Source organism: Nerophis lumbriciformis, linkage group LG34 (genome assembly GCF_033978685.3).
Source record: "Nerophis lumbriciformis linkage group LG34, RoL_Nlum_v2.1, whole genome shotgun sequence".
In the NCBI taxonomy this organism is placed as follows: Eukaryota; Metazoa; Chordata; class Actinopteri; order Syngnathiformes; family Syngnathidae; genus Nerophis; species Nerophis lumbriciformis.
This window is the reverse complement of record NC_084581.2, coordinates 605001-618726: the sequence shown is the minus strand read 5'-3', so window position 1 is coordinate 618726 and position 13726 is coordinate 605001. Positions and strand designations below refer to the sequence as shown.

General features: G+C 36.4%; 1 protein-coding gene and 1 long non-coding RNA gene across 3 annotated transcripts in view; both read left to right on the top strand.

The window, feature by feature from the left end:
• The first annotated feature begins 432 nt into the window (after window positions 1–432).
• On the top strand, window positions 433–3058 carry LOC133576531 (uncharacterized). The gene is made up of 5 exons (XR_009811654.1): window positions 433–494; window positions 1206–1322; window positions 1695–1848; window positions 1973–2069; window positions 2626–3058. It is a non-coding gene; the product is annotated as an uncharacterized lncRNA (long non-coding RNA).
• Window positions 3059–7540: 4482 nt separating this feature from the next.
• med23 (mediator complex subunit 23) overlaps window positions 7541–13726 on the top strand; it is a 40814-nt gene continuing 34628 nt past the window's right edge. For both annotated transcript variants that reach the window (XM_061929826.1, XM_061929824.1), the window contains exons 1-8: window positions 7541–7715; window positions 8161–8192; window positions 8272–8359; window positions 8435–8559; window positions 8667–8778; window positions 12025–12123; window positions 12182–12283; window positions 12349–12418. In XM_061929826.1, coding sequence (XP_061785810.1) covers window positions 7665–7715; window positions 8161–8192; window positions 8272–8359; window positions 8435–8559; window positions 8667–8778; window positions 12025–12123; window positions 12182–12283; window positions 12349–12418 — 679 coding nt within the window. In that variant the 5' untranslated portion in view covers window positions 7541–7664. The remainder of the gene's footprint in view (window positions 7716–8160; window positions 8193–8271; window positions 8360–8434; window positions 8560–8666; window positions 8779–12024; window positions 12124–12181; window positions 12284–12348; window positions 12419–13726) is intronic.

Sequence of the window (13726 nt, the reverse complement as noted above, 5' to 3'; positions counted from 1 at the left end):
CAATATTGTTATTCATGCTTTATTTAGTGATGTAGGAATTAAACGTTCCAATGCAACAATTTAGACAACAATGTTGACATGTAAATCAGCAATTAGAAATCGTTTACTGCTTAGTTTGTATTAACATAAATAGCCTAAGCAGTTCACCAAAATAGCGATCTTATTGTACACTGTAAAAACTCTTTCAGTGGTATTGTCCATTATACTTTATTTTTAAAAGTATATTTATTCCAATAAATCAATTTCTTTTTATTTTTAGAGTTTTTGAGTTATCTCTAAGTAAAAAGTGTGAATATTTTCGTCACTTAATTTTTTATGTGATAAAATTAATTTTATTGGACTTCCAACATAAATTGATTTAGCAAAACTCAGTTCAAAGGTTTATATCAGACCTAAAACGTCAGGACCCGCCCTGCACCTGCATGCAGCTGTGGAAGAACAAGCCCAGACGCGTTTCTTCACGGAGCCAAAGGAAAACACTTTACCGAACTCATGTAAGTAACAATTTATATTGTTAAAAGTCAGTATTTGCCAGGATTTAAATGTATACATTTTCAAAAGCATGGTTCAATGTTATATTTAGTTTACTACTTTTCCCGCCGACCGCCATTTCGAATGTGCTCTTACCTCCAACAGCTCATTAACTTCAACCAAACATTGTTTATAGCTGTGAAGTTTATAATTAGCGTTTTCTTTGCGTGGTAGTTTAATATTTTATTCTTCAGTTTATAAGCAGCCACATTAAAGCTGCTTAACTAGCTTGCATTCAAAGTTGCTAGCAGCTAGCTAGGTACACTTGACAGAGCTATCTGAAGCCCCCTCAGACCTGCTGTCCATGCACACTCCTAGGCAAAACTGTCCATGCACACTCCTAGGCAAAACGCTACTCTTGTAAGAATTGTGTAAGTCTCAATCTCAACATCCCCCCCCCCCCCCGCCCCCCCAAAAAATCTCACCAGTAGTCACCATTTAAAGGGTAAATTTTCAAATTTTTCTTCCGTGGGGGCATGCCCCCGGACCCCCTACTGTTGCTAGGTTACCAACTTAGACCACCAGGGCTACAAAAAAATCTAGAGGAAATACTGCAAATGAGTATATTAGGGTGTAAAAAAACAGATATAAAAGGGCTCTCATCAGGCTTATATATCCAAGAGGTTAGACATGAACCATAACTTGTCTTTTTTGTTCTCTCTCTCCAATGACAGATGGGATGGCCCTGTAAGTTGTGCAGCACTGTTGTACCAACCAAGAGTGACATTTTAAAGCATTACAGACTGCACCATGGGACCTTTGGACACAGCCATTCCTTGCCTTGCATTCATGTAGGTTGCCCATGCTCTTATACATCCCTTTGCTCTCATCTGTCAAGATGCTAGACTTCTCCTCTCTGACACCACCGCCAGAGAGTCTAGCTCCACTCCCACCACGTTACTGGCCTTCTCTACCAACTTGTCCAGTCTGTTTGCGTCCCTCGCGCTCAGCCCGCTGCCCCAGCAGGCCATGGTGTACAAGAAGGCGCCTGCCACCACCGACTCGTAGAACATCTTCTATTCTATTCTATTCTATTATCATTCTATTTTTCCTGACCAAGTTTCCATTGTGACTTGGACATGACATACTAGACTCACTTTTTGCCTGAAAATGTATACGAATACCCTTAATATCATTAACGGTCAACATTTGCTGTCTTACAGATTAATGAAGCGTTCCGAAGGTGCACTGCTGTTCCACTGGAATCAACATTTATGTCCCAACTGGACAGGTACACTCCAAAACTCCTGGAGCTCTTCAGTGCAAAAGGAGGAGTGACTGCAGTGCATCAAGAACTTGTTGATGGAACTGACACAGGTGGGTTAAAAGTGGTTTAAAAGTTTAAACTGAATCTGTAATTATGCTCTAATAACGGTATCACAGATTTGGAGTAAAATTGCCAACAAAATTCATTTATTTATTATTCTTCTCTTAACTCTAGGACCCAAGTGCCTCTGCAGTGAAGAAGAGAGATGTGACTGTGAGATGCCTCATAGAGTACATGGGAGAGAGTGGACAGGAGCTAATCTCTGACTACTGTAAGTATTGTTTAAAAGCAGGTTTGGATCAGTCTGATGTACAAGCTTAAATTGGGTTTACTTTTATGTGAACTGACTGAACCAGCAGTTGTCAGGTGGAGGTCCAGCATGCAGCTAGTTGGCAAGAACCCCAGGATAGCCAATTAGCATAGCACCACAGAGTGATGCCTTTCTGTCTTGTTTCTGTTTGCCCTAAAAAAAACAATGCAAACAAAAAATACTCCCCTTAAACAAGCATTAAAACATTTATATATATATATATATATATATATATATATATATATATATATATATAAAAACATATTACTGTTTGTTTTAATTTCTGGTGGTTCTATTCAGGTTTTTTATATGCAAATTAGAAATGCCAATAAAAAACATGTGGCTGGAAATGCATCTATTGTACCAAGTTTACTGTACAAGATCTCAAATTAGAATTCAAAAGTTTTCAAAATGGTCTTCACAAAAGTAATCATCTGAATTAAATCACACAACTTATATTACTGTAAATATGAAATTAGATGTTTGTTTTTTTAATGACTGTGTTTGTATCTCAAAGGGAACTGCAGAGACCACTGTTCATGAGGACCTGGAAATGAAGAATATGAGCATCTACATCTGTCGTGAGCCAAATGCAGTAGGAATCATCATTGAGGGAGTACCAGTCCTTACTCATCTTGGAAACCTGGCCAAAGCATGCTGCCTACTTCTGGGGTTGACGTATGCACTTAATCTTGAGTATCCATCCAAACTTACCAAAACATTTGAGGTGTTTCAAAGACTTTTTGTGGGACTTGACACACTGCGCCCAAAACCAACCCCCAAATTCATGACTCAAAAACAAGCTTCTAGCTTAGGCAGTGAGCCATGACTGTCAGCTTGCACTTTTGAACAGCTATTTTCTTGTGTCTGTTCAAAATCATTATACATTGTTCATTGAGTGGAATTCTTCAGAATGTTGTAAGGGTTTGTCCTGTTCAGGTTTTATACAAAGCTCCAGGTCATCGTTTCTGGTGTGTAAATTAAGTTTTTTTAATGTTTTATACACACTACCGGTAAATTGCCCCACTGTGAAGCTCCAGCTGGTCAGAAGCAGGGATCTGTGAGTTTTTTAAGTTCAAATGTTTCAAAATATACACACTGAAAGACACTACAGTGAAGATGTTCTGCTTGTGAATTGTTACAGAAGTACAGATAATCTTAATATTAAATTGTTTTAGCAAGAAACTATACTGTGAATGTTCTAAGTAAAACTTGAGATGCTGAGGTCATGCATTCTTTTATGCACTAAATACTGATGTTCTTGACTGTTAATACTGTCCAGCTTATTGACAGGTTTGGATATGGCTTGTGAAAATGTTTTAATATGTATACGGTTAAAAAAAGAAAACTACTGTGAAGGTGTTCTATACAGCACTTTAAAAAGTTGAGGTCATGCATTCTTGTATAATATGGATGTTGACTGTTCATACTGTCCAGCTCATTGCCACTGTTTTTATATGGTAATGATTTAATAAAGGTTGGAATTTGATATGTCTTGATATTTTTATTATTATTATAAGTAATTATTTTAAGCAGTTTCCATTTTCAAAACAAAGAAAGGGTAAGTTGGTCAAAATTAATAAAATTGAGTACAAAAATTATTTTTTCATTTAAATGTTACTTATTTTAATTAAGTCTTGTGTGTTTAATATGCTGATGTTTTTTTACATTGATTTTACTCAATTTCTTGGCTTTTTCTGTAAACGCAACTTAATCTTTTTGCATAAATCGAAATGCATATTATTAAGTTCTACTTACTCAAAATACCAATTAGTTGACTAAACTAACAAAAATTGCTTGGAAAATGTTGCCTTATTTTTATTGAGTTAGATCTAGGCAACAGTTTTTACAGTGTATGTCTGATTACATTATCATGTGTCATTTGAACACACTAAAACAATACCAACAACACTAAATAGTAAAAAGTTGTCTGTTAGATCCAGACTTTGAGAGTTACTAGCGCTACTTTATTAGCTATTCTTTTCTTCTACTATATTTAGGGTGCGTTCTGTTTGTACTTGGTAGTCAAAATTTCCGGGTTTCTAGTCGGAAGTTTCAACAAGAACAATTGAAGGTCAGATTTGGAGAGTTGGAGCATTCTCACCACCCTTAAGTTGGCTTCAAAGATGGCTGCTCTGAATGAAAACAATAACATAAACTTCTATAATATTCGTTTTAGCACTTCTGATTAGTTTTTGTCGCACCAAATCAACCATATGGCCATGTATATATGATAATATTACTGTAGTGTAAATTAAATTTTTTAAATTTAGTATACATTGCTAGCAAAAGCACATGTTTCCTCTTCATCCACTGTTTTTGAAGGTTGCACAAAGAGTGCATATTTTACCATAATTTGTTTGTATTCAGACAAGGCAAGTGCAAGAAAAACTTTTGCGGATATGGCCATCTTGAATTCCGACCTCATAGAGTAGCTGAAACACATTAACTAGGCTGTGATGTCATTCCCAACTAAGACTTCCAACTTCCTAGATAAATGGAATGCACCATTACATTCCCACATAGCTAAACAAGCTACGCAACAAGAGGCACACTGCGTATGGCCATAGAACATGGAAACTAAAAGTGCACATGTTGGTGTAAAAATAGAAGAAACCAAATTATTTGAGAAATCAGGCAAGTTTCATGCATGGAAACTTACTGACTGTAAAAAGTGACATCATGTCAGACAAGGCAGCAGAAATATTCAATATTTACTTACAAACTAGGAAAAATAACATGTATACCATGCAGTGTCATTTGAGTCAGTAGAAATGTTCACATTTCAGCCTGAAGGAATTACATTTCCAACTAGAGAAAACACGTTGCAGTACATTTTAGATGCTTTTTATGTTTTACACGCACACATACACACACACATACACACACACACACACACACACAAACACACACACACACACAAACACACACACACACACACACGCACACACACACACACGCACACACACACACACACACACACACACACACACACACACGTACACGTATAAACGCGCACACACACGCACGCAAACAAGTTCTTGAGGGCTTTGGTGGGGAAAAACCAAAATACTTGAATAAGTGTCAGTATTTTATTTATTTTTTTGCTTTGTTGTATGTCATAAAAGTTAATAATTTTATTTTGTTGATGTTGTTACATTGTCTGATATTTTTTATAAGTTTGTTGACAAGAATACTTTTCTTGTATGCCTAAAATAGATTATTTTACTGTTTTATTGACAATTTTAAAGTTTATATTGTAACAGTGACAATAAAGTAATCTTATATTACTCTGATCATAATCATAAATAGAAACTAATAATTTTGTAATAATGATCAACAAATTCAAATACACGTCCAAAACGATCTTAAACATCCATCAATCCATCGTTTTTTTTTCTTCCGCTTATCCCTTTCGGGCTCACGGGGGATCGCTGGAGGCTATCTCAGCTGCATTCGGGCGGTAGGCGGGGTACACCCTGGACAAGTCGCCACCGCATAGGTCAGGGGTCGGCAACCCTAAACGTTGAAAGAGCCATATTGGACCAAAAATAAAAATAAAAATCTGTCTGGAGCTGCAAAAAAAATTAAAACCTGTATATATTGTTAGTGTTATAATGAAGGCAACACATGACGTAAGTGTCTATATTAGTTATATTAGCCTACTATCAAAATGATTTCAAAAGTCTTACATAAGTGTTATAATGAAAGCAACACATGACGTAAGTGTCTATATTAGTTTTATTAGCCTACTATCAAAATTATATGAAAAGTCTTACATAAGTGTTTTAATGAAGGCAACAAATGACCCAAGTGTTTATATTAGCTATAATAGCCTACTATCAAAATTACTATGTGTCGCAGGCTGAAGCAAATCTTTGTTGACAGAAATGTTGAAATGTAATATTTATTCTACACATTTTTACAACATTAGAAACCATTCGTAAATCAGAGGTTACTCAGAAGGTGACATAACTCCTGGAAATTACTGGCTTTTAATGGCCAAAGGTATAGATTTGTGTGTCCAAGTTAAAGGAAACGGCAGGCTGTCTTCTTTTAATAGATTTATTACAATCTTTGGCAAGCTAGGCAATGTTTGCTGTGGTCTGGAACAACATGGCACACAAACAACTATCTGAAATGCAGCCAATATTACATACAGATAATATGTCATGAGACACTCGTGATTTAGGGTTATATAAATAAACATTGACTGATTGACATGCAAAACTAAATTATATACAAAGAGGATACAAGTAAAGGATATTAAATGAGCTCAAATATACCTACAAATGAGGCATACTGATGCAATATGTACATACAGCTAGCCTAAATAGCATGTTAGCATTGACTAGCTTGCAGTCATGCAGTGATCTGCCTAATTAGCACTCCAACAAGTCAATTACATCAACAAACCACACTTTTGTGCATTCACGCACAGCATAAAACGTTTGGTGGACAAAATAAGACAAATAAGGAGTGGAAGATTTGACATGTAAACAAACTGTTGCGTCATAGTCCAAACTATGGTGAGTTCAAGAACCGCCGAAATTAGTAGGATAAAACGATGTGTTCACCAAATACTCTCATCAGTGAAGCATACACACAAACATCTTAAACAGTTCAAACAATTGGGAAGGTTTGTGTCATGTTTGTCCTCACACAAAAAACATACTAAAACGAAACCATTGTTTTTCCGCAACTTTTTCCATTTTCAATCCTTTTTTAAAAATGCTCCAGGGAGCCACTAGGGCGGCACTAAAGAGCCGCATGCGGCTCGAGAGCCGCGGGTTGCTGACCACCGTCATAGGTGAAATTATTGATATTGATGTCGTATTGAACCGATACCCAAATTTGCAGTATCTTCCACCCCTATGTTTGTGCTCAGACGTGCAGGTTCTGCGCATGCGTCAATGTGTAACCTAAACAACAGCAGTTCTTGAAGGGATTTGGCACTTTTGTTTCGTTCAGTATGGGTTTTTGAAATAAGATGCACCAGCAAATACAACAACTTTTAATGCAGATGCAGACATGCAAATACTTCGTTTACCCATATGTCTACCCATGTTGTGGTGACACCTGTTGGATAATATTTTCGCTAACAAATCACACCGATTTGCCAAATTAAAGGAAACGTCAAAATAAATGGAGTTATTTAACGTGTGTAGATTGAATACACAAAAATAACATAATGTAGTTAAGTCCCAACAACGGTGGCTGAAAAAAGTAAAAACAATGCAAAAGTTTTCTTTACTGTTAAAGCAACCCCGCATTTTACGGGAGATTTAAATGTTCAAAAACTAAAAGATGACTGTAATAATGTTCAAAAAATAAACATAAACGGACAAGCGGTAGAAATGGATGGATGGGTGTTTATTTTAGAGATGGTCAGAACCATGTATAGAGTTTTGTTGGTTGTGATACCGGACTGTTTTTACGGTTGCACTTGACTCGCAGACGTTTTTTATTAGCATTCAAGCTAACAGCAAGGGACAATAAACCTGCAAGGCTTATGTGACGACTCGCGCCAAAACAAGCTCTTTGTTTGCAGCAAACATGGTGCTCACGATGGAAACGCAGCTGCAGAGCATCTTTGAGGACGTTGTGGTATTTTTAAACACATAATTTGGCATGTTTTGCATCTTTATCAACTGTGATGTCTAATGTGGTTGTGCTCAGTCTTCACAGTGATAAATGATGGATTCCTAGTAAATGTCTTGCTAAATATCTCATAACTATTATACTTTTAAACAGTACTTATCACATAAACTACTCATGATTACAACCAATCTAATAAAATCCAATACAGGATCAAATATATTTTGGTCAGATGTGCATTACTTACGGTAATTAAACCATAGTTGAATGATCGTGAATGTAGTACTTGGAAGTGTGTCAGATATTTTGGTTAGCTGCATGTGAGGGACAACACATTAGAAACAGCTGTTTGTATAAGAATATTTAAGCAAAAGACATACACTATTGTTAAATGACTGTAGTATCTCTAAACCCATGTATCTTTGTTAATACTGTGTCCCTCCCATTGTCTTAGAAAACTGAGATGGTTGAAGAGGCGTTCGCTGGGTAATGTCATTCACACACACCCACAACATGTCACAAAGTTATTATTTTCAGTGTGTCACGTGTTTATTGTTATTTTCAGAATGTGTATGGACTCTCCTGAGGATGAGAGGACAAAGTTAATCAGTTGTCTCGGAGCCTTCCAGCAATACTGGGGAACTTTGCCTCAGGTTTGTAGTCCACATATTTAAATGAAATGAACATAGATTGACATGTGACCAGAAAGACCTGTGGTCTTCCTGCAGGAGTCTCACGAACAGTGCGTGCAGTGGATTGTACGGTTCATACACAGCCAGCATAGCCCCAAAAGAATCTCCTTCCTATACGACTGTTTGGTGATGGCTGTGGAGACAAGTCTCTTACCACCCAGGTACATCAAATACAAGCAGATACATATTCTCCTACAAAAATTATAATATTAATTTTTCTTTCACACAGTCAGATTGGTGTACTTTAAACAATACATTTACGTTTCAGGATGGTTTGTGTTGCCCTGATCAGTTCCGACAACTTGGAGTGGGAGCGGACTCAGCTGTGGGCGTTGACATTCAAGCTCATCCGCAAAATCATTGGAGGCGTGGACTACAAGGTCTCTCATCACATGTCTAACAGACGTCAGCTAGCTTACCGTAGTTGTCCTACAGCACGTTAAGTAAAGCTCACAGCCGATGCCTTAAGAGTTGTGTTAGTCAGTGGGTTGAGAGACTCGTCTTTTAGCCTACTGGCAAATGTGCTCCACTCTCAAATCAGTGAGGAGGTGTATCCAGGTGGGTGCACCACGCAGGAAAAGCATACACGTTTCTATTTCCTTTTGTTTTTGCAGATAGACAGACCGATAGACTGTTATTGTCATTCTGATTGTAACATTTGACATGTACAAAAATATTCAAAAAGTGTCACAGTCAAGCAGAGGTGAACTGGGACACATTTTTGTCCTGGACTTTTTGGTCCAGACCGGCCTACTACAATCTGCGTGCATATATTGTGCCGCCTCACCCTATTTATTGATGGACGTTTATATGCACACAACCCGTAATAAGACTTCTATACTGAATAATATCCCCTTATATTCTGGAGCCTTGAATGAACGAATGATAACTCCACTGACATGCTCTTAAAAAGGGTGATCAAGTTATCATTGTATTGGCAGGCTGGCAGGTACTATAGGTGTTGGGGTCACTGGTGATATCATCTCCACAGTTGATGTTGTACTGGGCCTGCCGCCTATCAAAAATCTAGACATTAAAAATATAGCAAAGGTGTGGAATAGGTTTGAACCACATTACATTTAAAAAAATGTATCTTTATACAGTCAAAACTCTGACAAGTTGGCTAAAGTATTGAAAACAATAACATAATGATCTAAAAAATGAACAAATCCGAATTTTATTTTCGACCAGACAGTACAGTGCAACATAATGCATAACCAATACATTGCAAATGTTTTATTGTAACATTAGTTCAGTGTTTTGTTCATTTTTGCTGTTTAAAGTGTATTGGTAAAATTAAATTAAATGTCCTTTATTTAAAGGTAAAGGTAGAAATGACCAAAAGACAACACATTGCAACATGTGACTTGTAAGCTTGTAGATCTACAATGTGCCATGAAGTGATAAAATCATAAAGTAGGGCCTAATGAAAGCAAATAATATTGTATTGTTATTGTTTTCCAATACTTAGCAGCAAACATACATTAAAATATCTAAAAATCCAGACTTAAAATAGATAAAATAATTTAAAAACAAACAAATACTCTCACGCAGTCATTCTTAAAATAATTTTATGTGTTTGACATATTTTTTTTCTTAAATTTTGTAATACTTTCTAGTTTTTCTTTATTTGTTAGAAAAATACACTTTAAAAACAAATACATATATTTAAGTGAGGGGTGTTCGAAAATGAAAAAATGGTTGCATGGATGATCATTTTACAGTTGTCCCTCGCAGCATCAAAAGTCTGCTGCTTCATTCAATCTTAGAAATTTGAAATATGCTTTAAAAAATTAAAGCATATGTCACACATTTCTGGCCTAAATTAATTATTGGTCACTAGCCCAAACCAATCAGAGTGCACTGTTCAGTATCATGGCCACTGATTGGCTGAGTCTCATGCAGCGTTACTGTATTGGATTGAAAGAGTGTAAAGGTGACATATGGGTGTTATTTCATATCTAGAGGGCTCTCGTAATGTTAAAAACTATTTAATACTCTAGTGTGTAAACAAGTTTTTATGCTGTAGCTATGAAAATATAAGATTAACAATTCCTACTTGGCAGAAGTTAATTTACCACGGTTTTGGCGGGAACCAATTAAAAGCGTTAAAAAAGGGCTTCCCAGTACAGTAATTGGAATATAAATAGAAATAAATGTCAGTAAATAAACCATTTATCTAAATAATTTTCATGATTAAATAAAGTATGTTGTTTTAATAATTATATTATAATTATGAAAATTATAATAATTATGACCTAAATCAAACTGGAAAAAAATCACAAACATCCATGTAATTGTGATGTATTTTAATTGTTGGCTCTGTTGGAATTTTTTCTGATTTGGTTTACTATTTCTTATAGGGCTGCATGTTTATGACCAAAATAATAATCCTGATTATCTTATCAATATTGAAATCAATATATACCTACATATTTGAGGTAAACAGTGTTGGGGTGACTTGTAAACGCGGCGCCATCATGTCATTTGTAATGTCTAATAAGAAGGCTATAGACAAACGTCATGTATATATTTAAATACAAATATTTGTGTTTTTGTTCATTAATAGTATCAATGTGTCAGCTTTTTGTCGTTACATGTTGTCTTAGCTGTATTTTCTATTTTTGATAGGCAGAGAAGTATTTTTTTCGAAGTTATGTTCATTTTGTATACATTTGCAAGGTAAAATGTATGTACATTAACATGTACATGCTGTATCTGGACAGACCCTTTAGAAATTTCAGCAGAAATACGTTGCATAGGAAATAACTATACACCATAATACATGAACAAAATGCTATGTCACATAAATGGTTTTAAAGTAATAACTTTGTGACATGAGAAAGTAATTAAATAAAGGACGAGTGACTATCCCAGAAATTAAGCAAGACGTTATAAACAAGCTGTGGCAACGTTCCCCACATATCGCCTGTGGCATGTTTTCTCATATCATAACGCTCAGTCATAGCAGCTGAGTGAAGGGGCGACCAGTGACACTGCGTTATGTTGCTATTTCAAAACGAAAGCAACAACAATTTTTTTTTTCCTCCATGGCATGCTTTTGGATGGGACAAATGCGTCTGTTTATTGTCCACACCTGTTGCCATCTAATAACAGCAGTGCGGTCTTAAATGCACGCCGAGACTCCATGGAAGTGAAGCGAGTGAAATGTAGTGAAACAAAGCGATTGGCTGGAGCAATCCCGGGAAAAGTGTTTAAATGTTAATGTTATTAATAATGTTGTAATCAGTTCGGTTTGGTGATAGAATGTTGTGCTTATATACAATCAATGGCCTCTGGTGTGGATGCGGGCGCGGGCTTTATGGGGCTGTTATCGGCTGCCGCAGTTGAGAAAGTGCTTGTTGGATATGCAGCAGAGCAATGCCTTTTTAAATGTTAATATCGCCGAAGATCACCCTCATTAAAACATGATTAAAATTTAATTATTTGTGCATCCCTAATTTCTTACTGTTATTGTGTAGAAAATGCATTACAAAAACAACTGTAGGTATTTTATATATTTCTCAGGTCTTTGAATTAGTGAATGCGACCATAGTTGTTTGACATGTGATTTAACAGTTTCTACACATGATGGGTGCACCTTTGTTTTTGTGTTTGTGTTGCAGGGCGTTCGAGACTTACTGAAAGCTGTGCTGGACAAAATCCAGAGCGTCCCTGTCACCGTCAGCTCGGCTATAGTGCGACAGCTGTTGACAGCCCGAGAGGTGCGTAACGTAAACACAATTAAATATATGATGCATTTTTCATGTAAATAATCGATAGGTGGTGGAGTATATCCTCGACAGAAACGCCTGCCTGCTTCCCGCCTACTTTGCTGTCACAGAGATTCGAAAACTGTATCCAGAAGGACAACTGTCACACTGGGTGAGAACATTTGGTGTCCTTTTTTGATATTGTATTTTTCCTAACTCAGACCCTTGTGTTTGTAGCTTCTCGGGAGCTTGATATCAGACTTTGTGGACAGTTTCCGACCTACAGCCAGAATCAACTCCATCTGTGGTAATAAAATGAGCACTCTTGTGTACTTTAGCCACTTTTAAAATTAACACTGTAACTCTTGATGTCATAAATCACATACAGCAACATATTGGATGTCATATATTACATTCAAGAATGTAATAGATGTCATATATCATATACAACAAAGTAATAAATGTCATATCACATACGACGTAATAGATGTGGTATATCATATCACATACAACAATGTAATAAATGTGATATATTATATCACATACAACAACATAATATATGTCATTTATCACATACAACAACGCAATAAATATATGTCATGTCACATACAATAACATAATAGATAGAAGTGGGAAAAATGATTGATTCTCCGATGCATCACAATTTGTCCATCGAATTTAATCGATGGACAAATGTCCTAACATCTATTATTTCTGGATGTTAAATAAAGTAATACAGAAAAAATGCTGCATTATTGCAAATGTTTTTTAAAGGTTAGTTACCGTATTTTTTGGAATATAAGGCGCATTTAAAATCCTTTAATTTTCTATAAAATCGACAGTGCGCCTTACAACCCGGTGCACCTAATGTACAGAACAGTTTTGGTTGTGCTTACTGACCTCGAAGCTATTTTATTTGGTACATAATGTAATAATAAGTGTGACCTGTAGATGGCAGTGACACATAGGAGATACGTGCAGACTGCAAGATGACGCCAGTAAACAACACCAAAACTTTAAATGTTCCATTGAGAATATAGAACATTACACACAGCGCTCAAAAATGTGTCAAAATGTTTTAGTACGACTTTGGTAAGCTGTAAAGTCGCACCGCTTGATGGATTGTTGGAGCTTTACGGCTACCGTCGTCAGACGTACTGTGCTTCATGCGGGTATTAGTATGGTGTGTGTATAAGGACCGCAAAATAGCACTCATTAGACATATTATCTAACGTTTTGTTTCGCAATTTTATGCAAAACCAACTTTTCTTACTTTCTGGTAACTGCCGATGTATATTTGGGATCTGCATAAGTCCTGAAAATTTGCGCGCCTACGCCTTTGTAGTCCGTGACGACGCCATAGTCGATAAGCTTTGTCTTTTTGTCTATCTTCTTGTTATGGGTCATTCATCCTCCGCTGTTGCCATTTCTAATACAAAGTAGCGTAATGTTTGAACTTATATCTGTCAGTACACTTGCTATGAAAGCTCTAAAAACTACCGGTGTAGTGGGTTTACATAATTCACCCACGGAACTTTAGTTATTAGAGAGTTCCGGTTGGACGGTTTTTCACGGGACACAGCCGACGTTGTTGTTGCACTAGTGAGCCGCAGAT